Source organism: Hippopotamus amphibius, chromosome 16 (assembly GCF_030028045.1).
Source record: "Hippopotamus amphibius kiboko isolate mHipAmp2 chromosome 16, mHipAmp2.hap2, whole genome shotgun sequence".
Classification (NCBI taxonomy): Eukaryota; Metazoa; Chordata; class Mammalia; order Artiodactyla; family Hippopotamidae; genus Hippopotamus; species Hippopotamus amphibius.
Window position 1 is genome coordinate 47185881 of NC_080201.1, and position 21809 is coordinate 47207689.

At 46.5% G+C, this 21809-nt stretch overlaps 1 protein-coding gene across 1 annotated transcript; it reads left to right on the forward strand.

Annotated features, from left to right (window-relative positions):
- Positions 1 to 1208: 1208 nt before the first annotated feature.
- UPK1A (uroplakin 1A) lies at positions 1209 to 8894 on the forward strand. Its single transcript, XM_057712590.1, has 7 exons — positions 1209 to 1472; positions 2974 to 3174; positions 6037 to 6111; positions 6246 to 6353; positions 7526 to 7705; positions 8686 to 8769; positions 8850 to 8894. The coding sequence occupies exons 1-7, from the start codon at positions 1386 to 1388 to the stop codon at positions 8892 to 8894; spliced, it is 780 nt and encodes a 259-aa protein (XP_057568573.1). The 5' UTR covers positions 1209 to 1385.
- Positions 8895 to 21809: the final 12915 nt, after the last annotated feature.

Genomic DNA, 21809 nt, shown 5'->3' on the forward strand with positions numbered 1-21809 from the left:
GGTGAGGCGCCCCCGCCCGCTGCACACCCGGCCGGAAGACACCCTCTGCAGACATCCCCACCCTCAGTTCCCACCGCTGCCCAGGAAAGTGGTCTGATGGTACCCATTCTACAGATGCGCAAATGCACACGCCAGGTGGCGCGGCACGGAGTAGGCGGAACTGGAATTTGAACCTAGGGCTCTTCGGTTCCCCAGACTGAAGACATTTCCACCCACGATTCCTCCTCGCTGTGACCCTGCTTTGTCCGCGCGTGTGTGGTGATGGGGGTTGGGGGGCTCCCACCAAGCCCATTCAGCGTGCCCCTCCCTTTTGCTTGCACACTCGTCGTCTCCCCGCTCGCTCGTTGAACACACATATCAAAATCCCGTCACACACGCATCTCCTTCCATCCTCCCCCTCAGCCCAGGGCCGGGCATCAGCGCCCTGAGCATCCCTTCCACTTGCCTCATCTCCTCCCACCTCCCTGCCTCGTCCAGCTGCCCTCGCCTGCTGGGCTCCCAGCCTTGGAGAGATGGAGCCGCCGGCAGAGGAGGCATTTCTGGGGTTCCGGACTCGCGTGTGGGTTTGACCTGGATCTCTCCCTCCTCCCGGGAAGGCCCTAGTCCTGAGGAGAGACATCAGATGGTGCACTGGCCCTCCCCAGCCCGCCCCCCCCCCCCACCACCATGACAGATTGGGAACCAGAGGCCGCTGCACATCACCCTGCCCACGTGGCCGGATATTAGCACGATCTGGAATTTCAGGTCTATAAGTCACTTGGGGGGTGGGGGGTGGAAGTGGGGGGAGGGGGCTCATAAAACTGCTCTCCCATACTGGTCTGCCCACTTGACCTCCTGTCCCCTCCTCCAGATACCCTCCCCCCTTCCAGGAAACTGGCCCAAGGAGGGGCCTGGGCAGATATAGGGAGCCACTGTGGGAGGGGCTTGCCAGAGAGGCTTCAGGCGGAGAAGGTAAGGAGGGGGCTCTGGGGCTCTGGTCCGGCAGGAGGAGCTGGGGAGGTCAGAGGCTCAGGGAGGGCCAGCCTTGCCCCACCCAAACCTTGGTTTCCTCTTTTTTTTTTTTTTTTTTTTGACCTCACTGCACTGCTTGCAGGATCTTGGTTCCCCAACCAGGGATCAAATCCATGTCCCCTGCAGTGGGAGCACAGAGTCCTAACATCCATGTCCCTGAACCTCCAGGGACTTCCCTCCTCTTCTGTAAAATAACCCACTGCTGGTGTTGCAGGAGGCTGGGCGCACTTGCTACCAGCTTGGGCCCAGCAGGGATCTGGGAGCAGCCCCTGGCAGCTGGGGTGTAGAATGGGGGCAATGGGTCTGGCAGGGCCCTCCCTCCTCTCCCAGCCGCTGCCTGACCTCATCCCCGCTCGCATGTCCCAGGCAGGACTATGGCTTCTGCAGCAGCAGCAGCAACGACAGAGAAGGGGTCTCCAGTCGTGGTGGGTCTGCTGGTCGTGGGCAACATCGTTATTCTGGTGAGACATTCCCTGGTGCTGGGAGCCCAGTGGGCGGGTGAGGAGGAGGGGGCCGTCCTGAACCTGAGAGTGGGGCGGCTGAGGGCCCAGCACTCACCTAGTGGCCAGTGCCGCCTGGCTCTCAAGTCAGAACAGCCCCAGTTCGAATCCCAGCTCTGCCTCTCCCCAGCTGTGTGACCTTGAGCGAGCCACTTTACTTCTTCTCTGTGCCTGTTTCCCCATCTATAGATTATGTCCTCACTGTGGGCCTTGTTGTGTGGATTAATCCATGTATGGCTCTCAGCCCAGAAAAAGTGCTTGACAAGTGCCAGCTATCATCATTAACATAATTATGGGCATAAAGTGCCTGCGTGGTGCACAGGAGTCCCATAGTAGCGAATAATGCATGTCCTTTAATTATGTGATACCTGTACATGACTCTGGAGCCAGACAGCCTGGGTTCAGATCCCAGCTCTGTCACTTTCTATGGTGGGATCTGGGGACAGTGAGGTAACCTCTCTGGGCCTCAGTGTTCTCATCTGTAAGACGGAAAGAAGGTAGGAAAGCTGAGGCAATAAAGTGAGTTACTGGATTTGAGCTTAGGCCAGAGTTTGCCACACGTGGTTGCTATCTGTATTGGCCATAATGGCGGTAGTGCAGGACAGCTGGTAACAACGATGATTATTACACAGAAAGCAGTTTCAAGGACCAGTGCACACAGTAAGTGCTCTGTGAACACTGGTTTGGCTGTTGGCAAAGGTATGCACTGAGCAGGGTCTTTCGCCTTGTTCCCCATCCCAGTAGGTAACCAGATTTTTATTTTCCCCAGTATTTCTTTAAGCAAATCCAAGCAAATAGGAACCTACATACCTATTTTCTCCCCTTTTTTGCCCCAAACATAGCTCATTCTACATCCTGCTCCGTGCCTCCCATTTCCTCCTGCTCACGATGTCTGTCCACATGAGTTCTCAGACAGCCTCCCTGCCCTTTCCCACAACTGCCCAGCCCTCCATTGTGTGGCATCCTGGCTGCTTTACCCGCGGTGCTGCAGGGAATAACCTTGGGGGTGGGTGATTTTCCTGCATGGGCAGGAGTATCTGGAGGATTGATTCCTGCAAGTGGAATTGCTGGACCAAAGGGTTGATGCATTTGTATTTGTTCTGGCCATGGCCAGACTCCCCTCCTCAGGGAATAGCAGCGGGCTCCAGGAGAGGCAGGCTGACCCAGCATCTCCTCCGTGCCAGCCATGAACCCCAGGCTTTTCATGTAACGTCTCCTTGTATCCTTGAAGCCACTGGCAGCTGTGGTGTGGGTGGGGTGCAGGGGCCTGGCTCAGTCCTCCTTTCCCTCACGGCCTCCTGCCCAGCTTCATCCCTGCTCAGGGAAGGTGACATCTTTGCCACTGTTATTGCTTTACCAAGAGGGTAGTGGAGGCTCAGAGTGGAGAAGGCACTTGCTCACGGAGACTCATGCAGCTGGGGCTGCCCCTGCGCAGGCCTTGCTAACTGGCTGCTCTGTCCAGCTGTCAGGCCTGGCCCTATTTGCCGAAACGGTATGGGTGACCGCCGACCAGTACCGTGTGTACCCACTGATGGGCGTCTCCGGCAAGGATGACGTCTTCGCCGGTGCCTGGATCGCCATCTTCTGCGGCTTCTCCTTCTTCGTGGTGGCCAGCTTTGGTGTGGGTGCAGCGCTCTGCCGCCGCCGGTCCATGATCCTCACGGTGAGGCCCCAGGAGGAAGGGATGGGGACAGCTGGGCACAAAGGTCATCCTCACAGAGTCATAATAACAACCACACAGTTGCACAGCCACTAGTGTTGCGTTCCACGTGGCACCACACTTGGGCCTCATGGCAAGCGTGCCATTTAATCTGCCCATAACCTAACAACCTAGGCTCAGCTCTCATCCTCATTTTACAGAGAAAACTGGGGCACAGGGGAGGCAGGGAAAGAAACTCTGTATGGGAGGGTGGCTCTTTTTTTTTTTTGAATAATTTTTTTTATTTATTTGTTTGTTTATTTATTGGCTGCATTGGGTCTTTGTTGCTACTCACGGGCTTTCTCTAGTTGCAGCGAGCAGGGGCTACTCTTTGTTGTGGTGCTTGGGCTTCTCACTGCAGCGGCTTCTCTTGTTGCAGAGCATGGGCTCTAGGCACATGGGCTTCAGTAGTTGCAGCACGCCAGCTCAGCAGTTGTGGCTCTCAGGCTCCAGATCTCAGGCTCAGTAGTTGTGGCTCACAGGCTTAGTTGCTCTGAGACATGTGGGATCCTCCCAGACCAGGGATCGAACCCATATCCCCCTGCGTTGGCAGGTGGATTCCTAACCACTGCGCAACCAGGGAGGTCCCCAGGAGGGTGGCTGTTGAGTAGCAGGACTGGGATTTGAACCTCAGCTGGTGCTCACTACATTCTACACACTTTACACAGATTAGTTCATTTGGTCCTCACAGCCCACCGTGAGGCACCATCAGCATCTTCATCATCAACATCATCACAAGCCCATTTGACAGAGTTGAAACTGAGGCTCAGAGAAGTGAATCCACTTATCCAGGGTGGTACAGCCAGTGAGGGACAGAGCCAGGATTTAAACCTGAGCACTTCAGTGCTTGAACCTAGGCTCTTAATCTCTGCCCAGAGCAGTAACCCACACTCCCCGAGTACCTCTCACATGCCTGACACTAGGTTAAACAGTTTAGAAAATGAGCTCCTTCAATCCTCCCAGAAGCCCTCTGAAGTTAGTGCTTCTCTACCCATTTACCAGATGAGGAAACTGATGTTCAAAGAGGCCCACAGCTCAGATGATAGGGAGAGCAGGGATTCCAATCCCAGCCCCACTGACACAGAGCCAACACTGGACTTCCCCCCCGAAGTTGAGGGCCTTTTGGGTTCCCAGGAGCAGCTACTTATCCAATCCACAAACGTTTATTGAGCAAGAACCATGTGCCAAACCCTGAGCTAGGCACTGTGCTATTTAGTGAACAGACCAGGAAAGCCCTTGCCGTGGGGGAGGATGCTCTGATGGGGGAGACAGTGACCTGCGAAGGGAGAGCTGGAGCTGGGGGAGGCAAAAGGGAGATCTTGCAGGCAGAGAAAGCGAAGATCCAGCGGGGGAGGGGGGGCACAGGACACACACGACATGTAAGGGAGTGAGCCGCATGTGTATCTGAGGAAGAACATTTCAGGTGGAAGAAACAGCAAGGGCAAAGGCTCTGAAGCCAAAGGGGACAGGAGTCCAGTGTGGCTGGAGCCAAGTGGGGGTGGGGGTGAGTGAGAGGAACCGAGGGCTGACGTGGGGGGGCCGGGGGATAACGGGAGGGGGCGGGGGGGATAACAGCAAGGGGTGGGCATGGCGATGAGGGGAGAGAGGGAAGGTGGGCCTGTGAGGTGGACCTGCGGGCCTTGGTAAGGACTTTGGCTTCAATATGAAAAACATGGAGGCATGGAAAGGTTCTTTTCCTTTTCTTTCCTTTCCTTCTTTTTTTCTTTCTTTCCTGCATTTAGTTCTCTGGCAGAACAATTTAACCAAAGTCCTAAAAGTTCACCCAGCTAGTAAAAGAAAAAATGTCTGTGTCTGTCTCCCCTATTAGTTTGTCATTAATTAAGACACAGGATTCTTTTTTAAATTATCATGGGAAATTTCAAACAGACTAGAGTGAATGGCATGATGAACCCTGTGTACCTATCACCTGGTTTCGACAATATCGCCCACACGTCCTCCCCTCTACCCCCACCCTCTGCCTGCCCACATTTTTCTTTCCTGGGGTATTTTGAAGCACATTCCAGACACCCAGTCACGTCCCTGTAAATACTTGTGTGCACATTTCTCTGAGCGATAAGGATGTGGTTTTAAAGCCGCCAGGCATGTTAGGCCACATCATCTCATCTGGGCAGTGGAGCTGGCACATCCACACCCTGCCTCCTGTTGCTTTAAGGAGGAGGGGAGGGGACAGCTGAGGATCAGAAAAATCATTTTCATTAAACACCAATCAAAGCGCTTTTTCAGGTGTTTGTTTGTTTGTTTTTTGCACAACCACCATACCGCAGGCACATCCTGCAAAATTCACCCCAGTCCTTTCCTATCTATCTTCCAATATCCAATCTGTGTTCAGATATCCCTGGTTGTCTCAGGAATGTCTTTATTTTTTTCTTTTCTACAGTAGACATTCATTTCACTGCACCAAGCCAACAGTTAACTTTCCGGAATACCTTAACATATTTTTGTTGATTTCATCTCCCTGTAACATTTTATTTTAAAAAATTTCAAACATACAGAAAGGGCGAAAGACTTGCACAGCGAACACCTGTATGTCCACCACGTGGATGTTTCCATTCACGCTGTCCTATACTTTTTTAAAAAATTGCATCTCTGGGAATTCCTCGGTGGTCCAGTGGTTAGGACTCAGCACTTTTGCTGCTGGGGCCCAGGGTCCATCCCTGGTCAGGGCGTGGCCAAAAAAAAAAAAAAGAAAGAAAGAAAAGGAGAGAATTGCATTTCTACCCATGGACCCATCCCTTGAGAGATGTGACCGCACAGGCTTTGTCCTAACAGGGCCGTCCCTCTGACCCTCCCTCCGTCTCTCCGCAGTACCTGGTGCTGATGCTCATCATCTACATCTTTGAGTGCGCCTCCTGCATCACGTCCTACACCCACCGGGACTATGTGAGCTGGGCAGAGGCCAGGGGAGGGGCATGACTTCCAGGGGGAGTTTGGTGCGGGTCTTGGGCCAGGAGTGGGGGGTCGAGCTCTCTCCCCACTCAGCCCCGCTGGACCCTGTTCTTCCCGGCCCTCCACAGATGGTGTCCAACCCATCCCTGATCACCAAGCAGATGCTGACCTTCTACAGCGCAAACTCGGACCAGGGCCGGGAACTGACCCGCCTCTGGGATCGCATCATGACTGAGGTAGGCGAGGGTAGGCAGGGTGGGTGGGGAAGGCTGGAAGGCCTGGGGCTCTGACCGCAGAGGTAGTTAGGGCTCCTATCATGCCCACTGGTAGACGGTATCCACTCACGTGGTTCTTATGAGGGAGGGGCTCTGGTCGTTGCCATTTTCCAGATGAAAACCAGCCCAAAAGAGGGGCAGTCACTTACCCAGGGTCATGTGGTTGGTAAGGGGCAGAGCTGGGATCCAAATCTGGCAGCCTAGATCCAGAGCCCCTGCTCTTAACCATCGCACATGCTGTCTTAATAATAACAACAGTAATAATAATAACAGGATGGTGGTGCAGTGGTTAGGACTCTGTGCTTCCACTGCAGGGGGCACAGGTTTGATCCCTGGTCGGGGAACTAAAGTGTGGCAGCGGCCAAAAAAAAAAAAAGAAGAAGAACAATAACAAACATTAAAGAGCACTATGTTTTGTGTAGCACTGTTCAAAGGACTTTCAAGCTTATTTAATCATTACAACTAGTCCATAAGGGAGATCAGCTCTTTAGCAATGAGAAAACCAAGGCAGGAGGCTGAGGGCTTGCAGAGGTAACACAGCTGGTAGGTCACAGAATCACAAGGACTCAAAGCCAGGCTGCCAGGTGGCAAAAGCCACATCCTTAATTAAACTCAACATGATACAGCAGTACAAGAGGACAATATCGAGGACCCAGGGGAAACTGAGGTCCCAGTTTGGTTCAAGTCATGCAGCTAGCCAGGATTAGAACCCATGTGTGAAGGAATCTATGTGTTCATCATTTGGGAGTCACACATTAAACACCCACAGGGGCCAGGAGAAGCCAGAAATCTGCCTTTTGGTGTCATTTACCTCAGGTTTTGTTGGCAGCTAATTTTTAAAAAAGGTGTTTTTTTTCCCCCAATGAGAATTTTTTTTTTCCAAAATATTTTAAAAATAAATCATGAGTGTGGCTTTGATCCAAATCCCCCATCAGCCTCAGGGTGCTGGAACAAGTATCTTCTGCTCCTTGCTCACACACAGACACTGGCACCCCTCTTCAAGGCCAAGGACCTAGCGAAGTTGGGCCTCAGCTGGGGCACGGGCCAACCTTGTCCTTCCTTGCTGTGTGACCTCAGGGGAGCAGCTGTCCTCTCTGAGCTGGAGCCCGCCTGATCCCTGCCTCTCTCTCCAGCAAGAGTGCTGTGGCACGTCGGGCCCCATGGACTGGGTGAACTTCACATCAGCCTTCCGGGCCACCACCCCAGAGGTGGTGTTCCCCTGGCCCCCGCTGTGCTGTCGACGGACTGGCAACTTCATCCCCCTCAATGAAGAAGGCTGCCGCCTGGGCGACTTGGACTACCTGTTCACCAAGGTAGTCCTACCTGTGTCTCCTCCCCGCTGCTGGGTCTGTTATAATTATCCCATTTTACAGATGACGAACCTCGCTAGTGAGGGATGGAGTTGGGATGTGATTTCAGGCAGTCAGGCCCCAACCAGGTGCTTTAACTCCTGCAAGGGGAGTGCAGAGGCAGAGAGAGAAACCAGAGGAGGAGATCTGGTCCCAGTGGGCCCCCTGGCTGCCCTTGGCTGCCTGGGGCCCCTTCAGCGGCATGTCTTAGATCAGGTGTCACGGAGAGGGGAGCCTGTATCCAAACCATCACCACCACCAGAGTCGAACAGCCATTCTTCGAGCCCCGGCTCTGTGCAGAGGGCTCACATGAATCCTCTCACAGAATCACCACAGCTGCTTCCAGAGGGCAGTGCTGTCAAGATGGCCATTTCACAGATGGCAAAACTGAGGCTCAGAGAGTCAGAATGATAGCTAGGCCCTGTAGCCAACAAACAGCAGAGCTGGCCCCCAACTCCATCCTGCCTGACTTCAGGGCACACACCTTGAGCCTTTGTTCTTGGCCACTTCCAAGATGGGCCAAGCAGGGGTCTCCATGAAGGCAACAGGGTGTGGGACCCTGGCCCCACTCAGCCTCACCTCCAAATGAGGAGGTGTCAGAACTCGACTGGTCCTAAAGGCATATTTCAAACCCTTGGAACTTGGGGGCAGCATGGAAAGTCGACCCCAAACAAAATCACCCTCAGACTGTCGTAGCCACCAGGGGGGCAGCACCTGCTTGTGCAGGGCCTGAGTTAGCGTCACATCCCTGGCTCCCAGAAACCACCCTGGGAGGGAGACACTGCCATGATCCCCGGGGTGAGAAACCCACTTCCTCGGTGGTCCCATGAGTAAGAAAACCAAGGCTCAAGGCAAGACGTGACCTTCCCAAGGGCGCACAGTGACTCTTGCTTTCAGCAGCCCCCCTGGGCATTTTCTCAGACCCCCATTTTCTCCCTGCCCAGGGCTGCTTCGAACACATCGGCCATGCCATCAACAGCTACACGTGGGGCATCTCATGGTTTGGATTTGCCATCCTGATGTGGACGGTGAGCGGCGGGAGCCTACGGGCTGGGCGGGATGTGGGTGTGGGGCTGGAGCACCCCTCACCTGACTGCCTCCTCTCCAGCTCCCTGTGATGCTGATGGCCATGTATTTCTACACCACGTTGTGAGGAACAAGAAGGGACGTCCACGTGCACACCTCGGCCTCCCCCCTTCCCGCTCCTGCTTCCTCTGGCTGAGATGGCCGCCTCACCTCTCCCGGTCCCGTCTCCCCCACCCTTCCCTCTCTCCACTCCAAAGATGTTTTGCCAGGTTTCTGAGCCCTGCTGGGAGTTGGAACGCCCTGAAACCCCTGGACATGTATGCACGGACACTTAGCCCTTAACCCCATTTCATTTGGCTGATTTCTGGCCCATCTTTCAGTGTCAACTTAAAGTCCTGTCCAGGGAGGCCCTTCCCTGATCTCACCACCCCATTCACGGATGCCTCTCTTGTAGCTCCCTGAACTCCTCCTTCATGGTGGATGTCATCATCCTCACTGAATAGTTTGTGACTGTCTATTTAAGCTCTAGTAGACTGGGCCTGCCATGAGGGGAGGGACGAGTTCTGTTATGGTGGCTTTAATATCCCCAGCATCGCCCGGCAGGAGCTGAACACGGATATTCAATAAATACTGCTTGAATTAGTTAATTTGTTTTCTTCTGAGGCCAAAGCGAATGAACAAGAACTCTTCCAATGGAAGTAGCAGAAACCCAACTGGCACTGACTGAAACGTAAAATGGAATGCATTGGCTCATGTAACTGAATCAGTAAGGCTGGCTTCAGGCATATCTGGATCCAGGGGTTCAATCTAGGAGGAAACCTGCTTCATGCTCAGGCAGGATTTTTCTGGCGACACCAGACTTACATCTTTATAGCCAGGTAACACAGCAGCGAGAAAGGGCCTCATTCCCAATAACTTTTGCCAGGATCAGGGATTAAATCTCACTGACTTGGTTTAGGTTCTAGACCCACCCTTCGACTGGGGATGGGCAGGCACTCTGGATTAACACTCCCGCTAAGGATGCATTCAGGGGTGGTTTTGGGAAAGGGGGTTGTTTATCAAAGGAAAATCAGAGTGCAGGGCTGCTGGGCCAGTACAGGTGACAGACATCCTCCTACTGGGGACTAAAGCTTCCAGCAAGCTCTCTAAGGGGTGCATGAGAGCAAACAGTTTAAGAATCTCATCATTGCTCTTTTGTCCTCAATGAAGCAGGCCCATGCTCTGGCCATTTGACAGCAATTAGGCCCTGAGAGGAGAGTTTGGCTTCCTTTCCCATCAAATGAGGTTTCTCAGGGTCCTCATTTACTCCACTGGTCTGCAGATGGCCTGCAAATGCTGAATTCTGATGTCAGCTTTTGAAAATATACTTTAAAAAAATCTGTAATGGTCAAATCTATCAGGGTGAAAAATTGGAAACAACCTAATGTCCATCAGCAGGGGATGGGTTGTACAACTCATGTTATATCCTTGGACTGGAATTCTCTGTGGCTTCAAAAAAAGGATAGATCTATGTGAGCTGATATAAAAAGATGTCATAATGGTACAAATAATTAGAAAGCAGACATAGTTGCTCATTACAGTAACCTAAATGAACATCAGTAGGGGACTGGTTAAGTTAGCTCTGCTATGTCTATACTCTAGAATACCACACACAGTAGTAAAAAATAATGTTTTAACATGAAAAAATCTCCAAGAAATGCAAGTAGAAACACTTGCAAACCACATACAGTACTTTTATCCTTGTAAATACATACGCAGGGTAGGTCTTTTCTTTTTAAAGAAATGGGCCAAGGTTTTTTAAATAATTTTTAAAAGAATAGGGAAAATATTTTAAAAAATCAAAAATCATTTGTAACTCTTCCACTTAAAAGGCTATAAAAATTTACAAATGGAAGTGTCTGTCCCATATTCCATGTCCCAGTAAACTTCCCCCCATATCTTGTCCAACCCTGTAGATAATTGCTATTAATACATAAGTGTCCTTTCTGGCTTTTCAAAAGTTTATATCGACATATCTATGTATACTTATATTAGCACACACACTCACACACATTCACTAGAATAATGCTGTAAATATTGCTTTACAACTTGTTTCCTTCACTTAACTGTATACTCTGGTCATCTTGCATGTCAGTATACGTGAATTCACCTCTGTTTTTTTTTAACTGTTGCAACGTATTCCAGAGTATAGATGTGTCATCAGTCATCATGCTCTGTTGTAAATAAACAAGGCAAGGAGCAGAACGATAGGCACAAGTGATTTCATTTTATAGAAATTATATACACATATTTCTCATGAAGGATTCCTTTGAGAAGGGGTATGGGATGGAAGGCCGAAAAGAAGAGGAATTTTCACACCATATATATCTTTTTAATGTCTGAAAAAATGTTTGTAAAGATAATCTATTACTTTTCAAAACCAAAAACTAATAAAGGGGTTTCTAAGATACTAAACAATGTACGGCTTTGCTTTTCAAGCCAGAATTTTTTAAAACACCATGTAGATGTTACACGTACTATATTTTAACACACAAGAGTCCCTTCAGGTTAACTGGCCTAACAGGCTTTTCTGCAGACCCTGGAATGAAACTTCTCCCCCATCCTTGAGCATATATTTGACCATGTTGTAAACATGTCAAGGAAAGGGGGGGATTTCGTCCCAATCTACTATTAAATTCAGGTATGTCTTCAGGAGCAAGTTCACAGTGACCTAGCCCATGACTCAGATTCTCTGAGAAAGGCAAACAGGCAGTACTGGTTTCTCACTACCCACCACCACACTCTGAGCCTCCATGTGCCTCTCTATAAAATGGGGTTCTAGCAGTTCCTACCTCATAGCATAGGGTCCAATACATTCTAAGCGTTCCGGAACCCTTTAGACCTCTTTATTATGAATCAGGAATTTTCTAAATCCTGTGTAATCAGAATCAAATGCAGAAATAAACTGCTGGATAAGGCTGCTACTGTGTCTGGTGAGCCCCAATTTCAAAGGTTTGAGGCTCCACCACCTCCGATGTACAGTAGCTGATACATCGAAGTTACTCACATATTTGTGCTTTAAAAAGTCAAAGCATACTTGAAAATGCCTGGTGCTTTTGCTGAGAGATGTTCAACCCATGGGCTCAGCATATGTTAGAGTTAATATAATGCTTTTTGCCTGAGGGTCCTTCAAGAATGTTTGTGGAGTTAGCGGAGATTGATATGCATAAAATCGATTTTTTTCCTTAAAAGTCACACTGCAAAAGAATATTTCATATCATGGAGAATAGCTGAAAAGTTATTAAGTGAAAAATGGAGAGTATGATTACTTTTCTGATAAAAATATAAATATATGTGTGTTTGCGTTAAAATTGTTAAACAGTCTCCCACAAGTTCACCTTGGTTATTACGGAAGAGGAGACACTTGAGGGGGATTTTCATTTTATTCCTTGGGCATTTGGGTATTTTCCAAATATTCTATAATGACTCTTGCTTTTGTCCTCCAACAAAAATAAATATTGAGAGCGCCTTTCTACTTACTAGACAGGATGCTCCCTAATTCATGGCTTGCTGAATAAAACCAATTAGATCTTCAAATTTACTCAGTTGATTTTTCTTAACACTCCTACTTAGAGCTACTCCAATCACACAACCACAGCCTCCTGCGGACAGATACTCCTCTCTGGCCAACTATCTCACATTGGCTATTGCAATTTAACAATGGAGCTCAAATTTGCCTGGTTGAATGGGATGTGATCCATTTCCAATAGACAGTTCCTGAAGCAAAAGAAGTGGGTGTCCCTCTGTAGGCCTTTCTGTTTCAAGTAAGATCCAGATAAGTGACTGGCAAAGAAAACTTAATGTCAGCTCACCACTGAGCAATCTCAGGGAGACCAGAGCTGGGAAAACCAGACACCAGCCCACCCCACCCCCAACCCCCACTGCAGAAAACAAGCTGTTCTTGTTGTTTCACTTCTGGTAGTAACCTGTATAAATAAAATAGATGAATGATAGATGGATGGATGGATGAACGGATAATGATTGATAATTTTTTTAAAGAAGAAAAAAAAGAAGGAAATATTAATAAAAACTTCATGAGATGTGTATTGAGAAAAGAATTACATTTGCAAACTTTACCTGAGCAGTTAAGACAGGTCAGGCCTTGTCAGATGCTGGGGTCTTGGAGTTAAGCTGGTCTCTGAGCAGCAGGTAGGAGACCTCCACCTCTGTCCCACATCTGCCACTCCCCTCTCTGGCTTCCTCTGGCCACGTATCTGCTCAGCCGGAATGGCAGCAATGTGGCCTGGCCAAGGCTGGCCTCAGCTGGCAGGACGAGTTTGTCTGCCCTAGCCCCTCCACTCAGAGGCCCACTCTTGTGCGTGAGAGAGGAGCAAAGAGTTGAGGGCCAGGTGAGGCTCCCAGGATCACCCAAGAGGGAGGCAGCCATTCTATGCCTATTCCCACTGCACCCCTATGGGACCATATCTGTCCAGAGCTGGATCCGGCCTCTAAACCTCCAGAGCTGGATCTGGCCTCTAACCCTCAATGGCTCCCCAGTGCCCTCAGCACAAAGTGAGGGCTCCTTGCTACTTCCCCAGGCTTATCTCTCCCTCCTGTCCACCCCTCCACCTTTTTTATTTTACATTTTTGGCTGTGCCACAGCTTGCAGGATCTTAGTTCCCCAACCAGGGATCAAACGTGTGCCCCCCGCAGTGGAAGCGCAGAGTCCGAACCACTGGACTGTCAAGGAATTCTCCCCTCCAGTTCCACTGAGCCAGACTCTCACCTCTGGAGATCATGGGGAGAATAAACTAATTTTATGTAGCAATCAAGCTGGCACACACCTCTGACTACATACACTGTTGCTCACACTCCTTCCATGAGAGCAAGTTGACTTATTTACTAAAATGTAAAACCCCTTTGACCCACCTGATTCCACCTCTGAGAATCTATCCTGTGTATACACTCCCAATTGTGTGCAAAGACCCACATACAAGGGAACAGAAAAGCATTAATTGAGAAACAGCCTAAATCACATCAGAACTATACAACTCATTTTTTCACGCCATAGAATGCTACGCAGCTAAGTTTAAAGGGAGCTACATTTATATTTGCTGATATGAAATCATCCTAGATTGAACATCATAGATTGTTCATTGAGAAAAATGCAAAGTGCAAAACTGAATATATGCTAAACGCAATGTGATATCTTAGATTGGATCCTGAAAAGACAGTGGAAAAATTAGTGCAATCCAAATAAAGTCCAGAGTTTAGTTAATAGTCCTATACTAGTGTTAATTCCTTGGCTTCGTAAAATGGTATCATGGCTATTCTAAATTCCAATGTGTATCATTTGGCACAAGTTTACACCTTGTCAGTAGAGGGCGCTGGAGGGACATGGCAGAAGTTAGAGGTTCTCCAGGTTCCAGTGCTTCCTTCTTGTTCCTACTGAGCTGTGACCAGCAGGTGGCTGTGGCTCTTCTCCACATCTTCCTCGCCACCTTCATGAACACAGCTTAGGGACGCACCACTTAACCCAAGTAAGAAACCTATTGAAAACACGAAATAGAATTATGATTTCTCATTGTCTTTTCAGATGGTCTGTAAATGGAAATAGAAAGATGCAAAACAGCAAAAATGGTCTTTTTGAAGAACATTTCCAGTCCTGCTGGAAAAAAATGATCAAAAGATCCTGGCACTTGATCCCTGGCATTAAAATTCATCTCATAAAAATGTATCCCTGGTGGCACAGTGGTTAAGAATCCGCCTGGTCCGGGAAGATCCCACATGCCTCTAAGCAACTAAGCCCATGTGCCACAACTACTGAGCCCGTGCACCACAACTACTAAGGCTGTGCTCTATAGCCCAGCGAGCCACAACTATTGAGCCCATGTGCCACAGCTACTGAAGCTCACATTCCTAGAGCCTGTGCTCTAGAAAAGAAGCCACCACAATAAGAAGCCCGTGCACCGCAACGAAGAATAGCCCATGCTCACCACAACTAGAGAAAACCCGCGCACAGCAACAAAGCCCCAATGCAGCCAAAAATTTAAAAATAAATAAATAATTTTTAAAAATATATTCCATAAAATTGAGGGATTGAGTGAACAAGTCTAGAAACTGAAGAGATTTTTCAACTTTCAAGATGTAGACCCAGAGCCAAAGCAAGTGATATTTGTTGCCTAGAAACCACTCTAGTCCAGGGTATATTGGTTAATTTTGTTAACCACACCAAAACACAGTGGCTTAAAATAATGATTATTTTTTAGCTCCTGATTCTATGGGACCATTTGGGCTGGATCAGTCAACCAGGCAGTTCTGTTTTTCTCGCTGGGCTTACCCATGCAGCTGTAGTCAGCTAATAGGGTGGCTAGGGGTTGATTGGTCTAAGGTGGCCTCCTTCACATGTATGGCTGGCTGGAATTTGGGATAGGTAGATGGGGTGAGAGCTCTGACTGGGCCATGTGTCTGAAGAAGGCCCGCCCAGGTGTATTCTCATGGTGGTGCTTGCAGTGTTCCCAAAGCAGCAAGAGAAGATGAGTCCCAAAGTGCGTAAGCAGTTTTCAAGTCTCTGCTTTTGCCACATGGGCTATTGTCCCATTGGGCAAAGCAAATCAACACAAAAGCCAAATTTAGTGTGGGAGGTATGCAGAAGGGAGGAGAATTATGGAAGCTATTTTAACAATCTACCAGCATGATAAAAGGGTGCCAGCAGTCCCCAGCAGGTGTATCAAATGCCTTTATTTGAGAGTATTCCACAGTTGTGATCTCCTCAAACAGCCTACAGTTCCCAGAGGAAGCTAATGGGAAATAGTTAATGCCAACAGTAGCCTGCACCTTGGACCATTCCTCCAGTAATCAAACAGTTGTCCTATGAATAAGTGCCTTTTTCTGAATTTCAGATGTCACAGAAGATTAAGGAGCCAATGTTTTGACTAAATTCATGTTTCAAAACCCAAGCAGGAGATTTATTAAAGACATCAAGTTTCCCTTAGGTATCTTTCAGATGACCTCCTCAGATGCCATGGGCACTGGAATGGAAATAAATAAAATATAAAAGGTAAAAAGCTGGGCATTCCCTGGTAGTTCAGTGGTTAGGACTCCTCGCTCTCACTGCCAAGGGCCCAGGTTCAATCCCTGGTTGGGGGACTAAGATTTCACAAGCCAGGCAGTGTGGGGGGGAAAAAAAGGTAAAAAGCTAAGAAAGTGGCCTTTTTGGAGTTCCATTTTGGTACAGTTGGACACATAATTAAAAGAAGGTCCCTAGTAGTCAAGTACCTCTTGCTGTACCTAAGATCAAGTTGTCAAGGATGTCTCATCTCACCATTCCTTTTCAATATGATACTGGAAGTCCTAGCTAATGGAATAAGACAAGAAAAGGAAATAAAAGGTACAGATTGAGAAGGAAGAAATAAAACTGTCTTTGTTTGCAGCTGACATAGTCTATGTAAAAAATCTAAAAGAATTGACCAAAAACACCTCCTGGAACTAATAAGCAATTATAGCAAAGTTGTAGGATACAAGGTTAATATACAAAAGATCAACTTGCTAGTCCAAGGATTACATCCTTTTTTTTTTTTTCCTTTTTAAGAAAGTTGTACATTTCTTTTCTTTCCTTTCTTTTTTTTTTAATTTGGCTGCATCATGTCTTAGTTGCTGCACATGGGATCCTTGTTGATGGCATGTGGGATCTTTCCTTGTGGCACTGGGGCTTCTCTCTAGTTGTGGCATGTGCTCCAGAGCGTGTGGGCTTCTCTAATTGTGGCTCATGGGCTCCAGAGCACGTGGGCTCAGTAGTTGCAGCACACAGGCTCTCTAGTTGTGGTGTGCGGGCTTAGTTGCCCTGCAGCATGTAGGATCTTAGTTCCCCGACCAGGGATCAAACCCGCATCCCCTGCATTGGAAGGCAGATTCTTAACCACTGAACCACCAAGGAAGTTCCAAGCATTACATCTATTGATCACATTCCTGCCTGATGGCAACTGAGATATCACCAAGAATTACAGAGGATTGGTCTAGAAATAACAGGTGCGATCACTGACACTTTTTGAAGATTTGCAATCATAAGCACAAGTGCTGTTCCTTATTAGACTTTCCTGAACGTCTTCAAGAAAGTGATTATCAATCAAATCAAAATAGGTGAGTTTATTGTACATTTCCATGCCATGGCACCAAACCTTTTATTCAGCAAAGGCAAATTTTCTGATCAGGAAGGAGTGAGGTTAACAGACACTGTGAATCATATCTTATGCCTTTTTACTTAACTATCAAGATATTTTGTGGGTAAAAGCCCTATTTTGATTATAGATACTTGTATTTAGGATGTTTACCATCCTCATCCTCAAGCCGAGTGAGTGATAAAACCCCAATCAATTTTAATCTTCTAAAAAATTTTCTTTAAAACACAGGCATGCCTCAGAGATATTGCAGGTTCAGTTCCGGACCACCACAATAAAGTGAATATTGCAGTAAATCATGTCACCAGAATTTTTTGGTTTCCTGGCATATATAAAAGTTATATTTACACTATACTGTCATCTATTCCGTGTACAATAGCATTATGGATAAAAATACAATGTATATACCTTAATTTACAAATACCTTATTGCAAAAAAATGCTAACCATCACTTGAGCCTTCAGCTAGATGTAATCATTTTGCTGATGGGAGGGAGTTGCCTTGTTGTTGATTGCTGCTGACTGATAGTTGCTGAAGGTTGGAATGACTGTGGCAATTTATTAAAATAAGACAATGACATTTGCTACATCAATTGACTCTTCCTTTCATGAACAATTTCTCTGTAGCATGCAATGCTGTTTAATAGCATTTTACCTACAGTAAAATTTCTTTCAAAATTGGAGTCAATCCTCTCAAACCTTGCTGCTGCTTTATCAACTAAGTTTATGTAATATTCTAAATCTTTCTCCTTTCAACAATCTTCGGAGTATCTTCACCAGAAGCAGATTCCATCTCAAGAAACACTTTATTTGCTCCTCCATAAGAATCAACTCCTCATCAGTGAAAAGGTTACCATGAGATTGTTGTGATTCCATCACCTTTTCAGGCTGCACTTCTAATTCTAGTTCTCTTGCTATTTCCACCACATCTGCAGTTACTTCCTCTACTGAAGTCTTGAATCTGTCAAAGTCACCCATAAGAGTTGGAATCAACTTCTTCCAAACTCCTGTTAACGTTGATATTTTGACCTCATCCCATGAATCACCATGTTCTTACTGGCATCTAGAACAGCAAATCCTTTCCGGAAGGTTTTCAATTTACTTAGCCCAGGTCTATCGGGAGAATCATATCTATAGAAGCATAGCCTTACAAAATATATTTTTTAAATAGTAATAGTTGAAAATCGAAATGTTCCTTGGTCCATGGGCTACAGAATGGATGTTGTGTTAGCAGGCATAAAAACGTTAATCTCATTGTACATCTCCATCAGAGCTCTTGGATGACCAGGTACATTGTCAATGAGCAGTAATATTTTGAAAGGAATCTTTTTTTCTGAAAGAGTAGGTCTCAACGGTGGGCTTAAAATATTCAGTAAACCATGTAAACAGATGTGCTGTCATCCAGGCTTTGTTGTTCCATTTCCAGAGCACAGGCTGAGTAGACTTAACATAATTGTTAAGGCATTTAGTGTTTTCAGAATGGTGAATGAGCATTGGCTTCAACTTAAAGTACCAGCTGCATTAGCCCCTAACAAGAGAGTCAGCCTGTCCTCTGAAATTTTGAAGCCGAACATTGACTTCTCCTCTCTAGCTATGAAAGTCCTAGATGGCATCTTCTTCCAATAGAAAGCTGTTTCATCTACATTGAAAATCTGTTTAGTGTAGCCACCTTCATTCATTATCTTAGCTAGATCTTCTGCATTACTTGCTGCTTCACCAGCACTTTTATATTATGAAGAGGGCTTCTTTCCTTAAACCTCATGAACCAATCTCTGCTAGCTTCAGACTTTCCTGCTGCAGCTTCCTCACCTCTCTCAGCTTTCATAGAACTGAAGAGAGTTAGGGATTTGCTCTGGTTTAGGTTTTGGCTGAAGGGAATGCTGTAGCTGGTTTGATCTTCTATCCAGACCACTAAAAATTTCTCCATATCAACCAAAAAGCTGTTTCACTTCCTTATCATTCATGTGTCCACTGGAGTAGTACTTTTAATTTCCTTTAAGAACTTTTCCTTTGCATCGACAACTTGGTTAACTATTTGGCACAAGAGGCCCAGCTTTTGGCCTGTCTCGGCTTTGAACATGCCTTTCTCACTAAGCTTAATCATTTCTAGCTTTTGATTTAAAATGTGTGATTCTTTCACTTGAACATTTAGAGGGCATTGTACGGTTGTTAATTGGCCTAATGTCAATATCGTTGTATTTCAGGGAATCAGGAGGTCCTAGGAAAGGGAGAGAGAAGAGAGAATGGCTGATTAGTGGAGAAGTTAGACCACATACAATATTTATTGATTTAGTTCGCTGTCTTGTATGGGCACAGTTTGGGGCACCCCAAAACAATTAAAATAGTAACATCAACTATCACTGATCACAGGACTTTGCTGGTGGTGCAGTGGTTAAGACTCTGCGCTTGCAATGCAGGGGGCCCGGGTTCGATTCCTGGTCAGGGAACTAGATCCCACATGCATGCCACAACTAAGAAGCCTGCCTGCTGCAACTAAGGAGCCCATGTGCCACAACTAAAGGAGCCTGCCTCCTGCAACTAAGACCCGGAGCAACCAAAATAAAATAAATAAATAAAATTCTTTAAAAATCACTGATCACAAATCACACAAAAATATAATAATGAAAAAGCTTGAAATATTGCAAGAATTACCCAAATATGATACAGAAACATGAAGTGAACAAATGCTGTTGGAAAAATGGTTCTAATAGACTTGCTCAATGCAGGGTTGCCTCAAACCTTCAATTTGTAAAAAATGCAGTGTTTGTGAAGCGCAATAAAACAAGGTACCATTAATGCTGTTAATGCTCTCCTTACTGTTAATGCTATTGATTGGTGCTAAAAAAAATTTTAAGGCATTTTCAAAGTATTTCACAAAGTGTGTCATTTAAAAAGCATACAGATGGTTTGCAAGGCAGAAATAGAGACACAGATGTAGAGAACAAACATAAGGACACCAAGGGGGGAAGGTGGGGGGGTTGGGGTGGGATGAATTGGGAGATTGGGATTGCCATATATACATTGCTAATAAGAAAAAAAAATCAAATTGTACACTTTAAATATATGTAGTTTACTGTATGTCAATTATATCTCAATGAAAGTCCTTTAAAAATTAAAAAAAAAGCATACAAATGGTTTGCAAGGCATAAATAGAGACACAGACGTAGAGAACAAACATATGGACACAAGGGGGGAAAGCAGGGGGATTGGGTGGGATGAACTGGGAGATTGGGAGTACCATATATACATTAATATGTATAAAACAGATGACTAATAAAAATATCAAATTGTACACTTTAAATATGTGCAGTTTATTGTATGTTAATTATATCTCAATAAAACTCTTTCAAAGAAAAAAATTAAAAGCATACATTATTACTACATAAAACCAACTATGTGTATACCTTTTCCCCCTAGTAAAGTGTGTTTGTATATTTCCCCTTCTCAAAAGATTTTTGTCTCAAAAGCTTTCATTAAGTAGACCTTGTTCACAGAGAAAAACATTTAAAAGAAAAAAAAACTAAAGGAGTATTGATGAAATAAGAAAGGCAAAATGTTGATAGCTATTGCATCTAGGTGATAAGCACATAGAAGTTCATCAAACTAGTCTCTGTTAAAAAATAGACCCTTCCTTCTGTGATCTTGCATGGCTCTTAGGAGAATGCCAGCACCCTTGATCATGGCCTGCTAAGCCAGGGTCTGCCAACCACACCAGGCCTCACTCTACCCTGCTTCCCCTGTGCCTCCTTGCTCTGCTCTCTCTGCTCCAGAGGCACTGGACCTCTGGGCCCCGTTTCCTCCCACCCCAGAGCTCTGGAACCTAGTTTCCTACTGCCTGGAAGCCTCTCCTCTCTCCCTAGTTTGGTTAGTGAGTACTCATCCTTCAGATCTGAGCACAAACATCTCTTCCTCCAGGAAGCCTTTCTTGAAAACACTGGCCAGATCAGAGTTTTACTTTCTTAATTTATCTTGTGGTTTTCCTTCAGAGCATTTAGCACAATTTTAATTTTACTTGTAATTCATAACAATTGCCCACATTTAATGAGCACTTATTCTTTGCCAGGGGCTGTCCTAAGGACTTCAAGGGTATCTGCTCATTTGATTCTCTCAAGGCACAGAGAGTGGAAGAAACTTGCTCAAGGTCACATAGTTGGTAAATGACAGAAGCAGGACCTAAACTGTCAGTCTGACTCCAGAGCTGACATCGTAAGCATTCTGCTCTGCTCCCTCCACATGAAGTTAATAATATGCACCTCCCCTCCCAGACCCTGTAATCCCTCTGTGGCAGATATTTAGTGTTATAGACTGAATTGTCTATATATTCAAACTTCCCAAATTCATGTGTTGAAGCCCTAACCCTCAATGTAACTGTATGTGAAGACAGGGCCTTTAAGGAGTGAATTAAGTCAAATGAGGTCCTAAGAGCAAGGACCTCATCCAATAGGACGAATGTCCTTCTGTCTTGGTCTGTTTGGGTTGCTATAACAGAAAACCATAGACTGAGTAGATTATAAACAGCAAAAACCTATTGCTCGCAGTTCTGGAGGCTGGGCAGTCCAAGAGAAGGCACTGGCAGATTTGGTAATCTGGTAAGGGCCTGCTTTCTGGTTTATAAATGGCTGTCTTCTCACTGTAAAATCACATGGTGGAAGGGGCAAGGGAGCTCTCTCTGAAGGCTTTTATAGGGGCATTAATCCCATTCATGAGGGCTCCACCCTTATGACCTAAATACCTCCAAAGGCCTTATCTCCAAATATCCTCACATTGAGGATTATATTTTAACATATGAATCTGATGGGGGGGGGAGGGGCAGGGGGGAGGGGGAGCAAAAACATTCAGTTTGTGGCACCTTATAAGAAAAGGAAGAGACACCAGTAGTGTTCATGC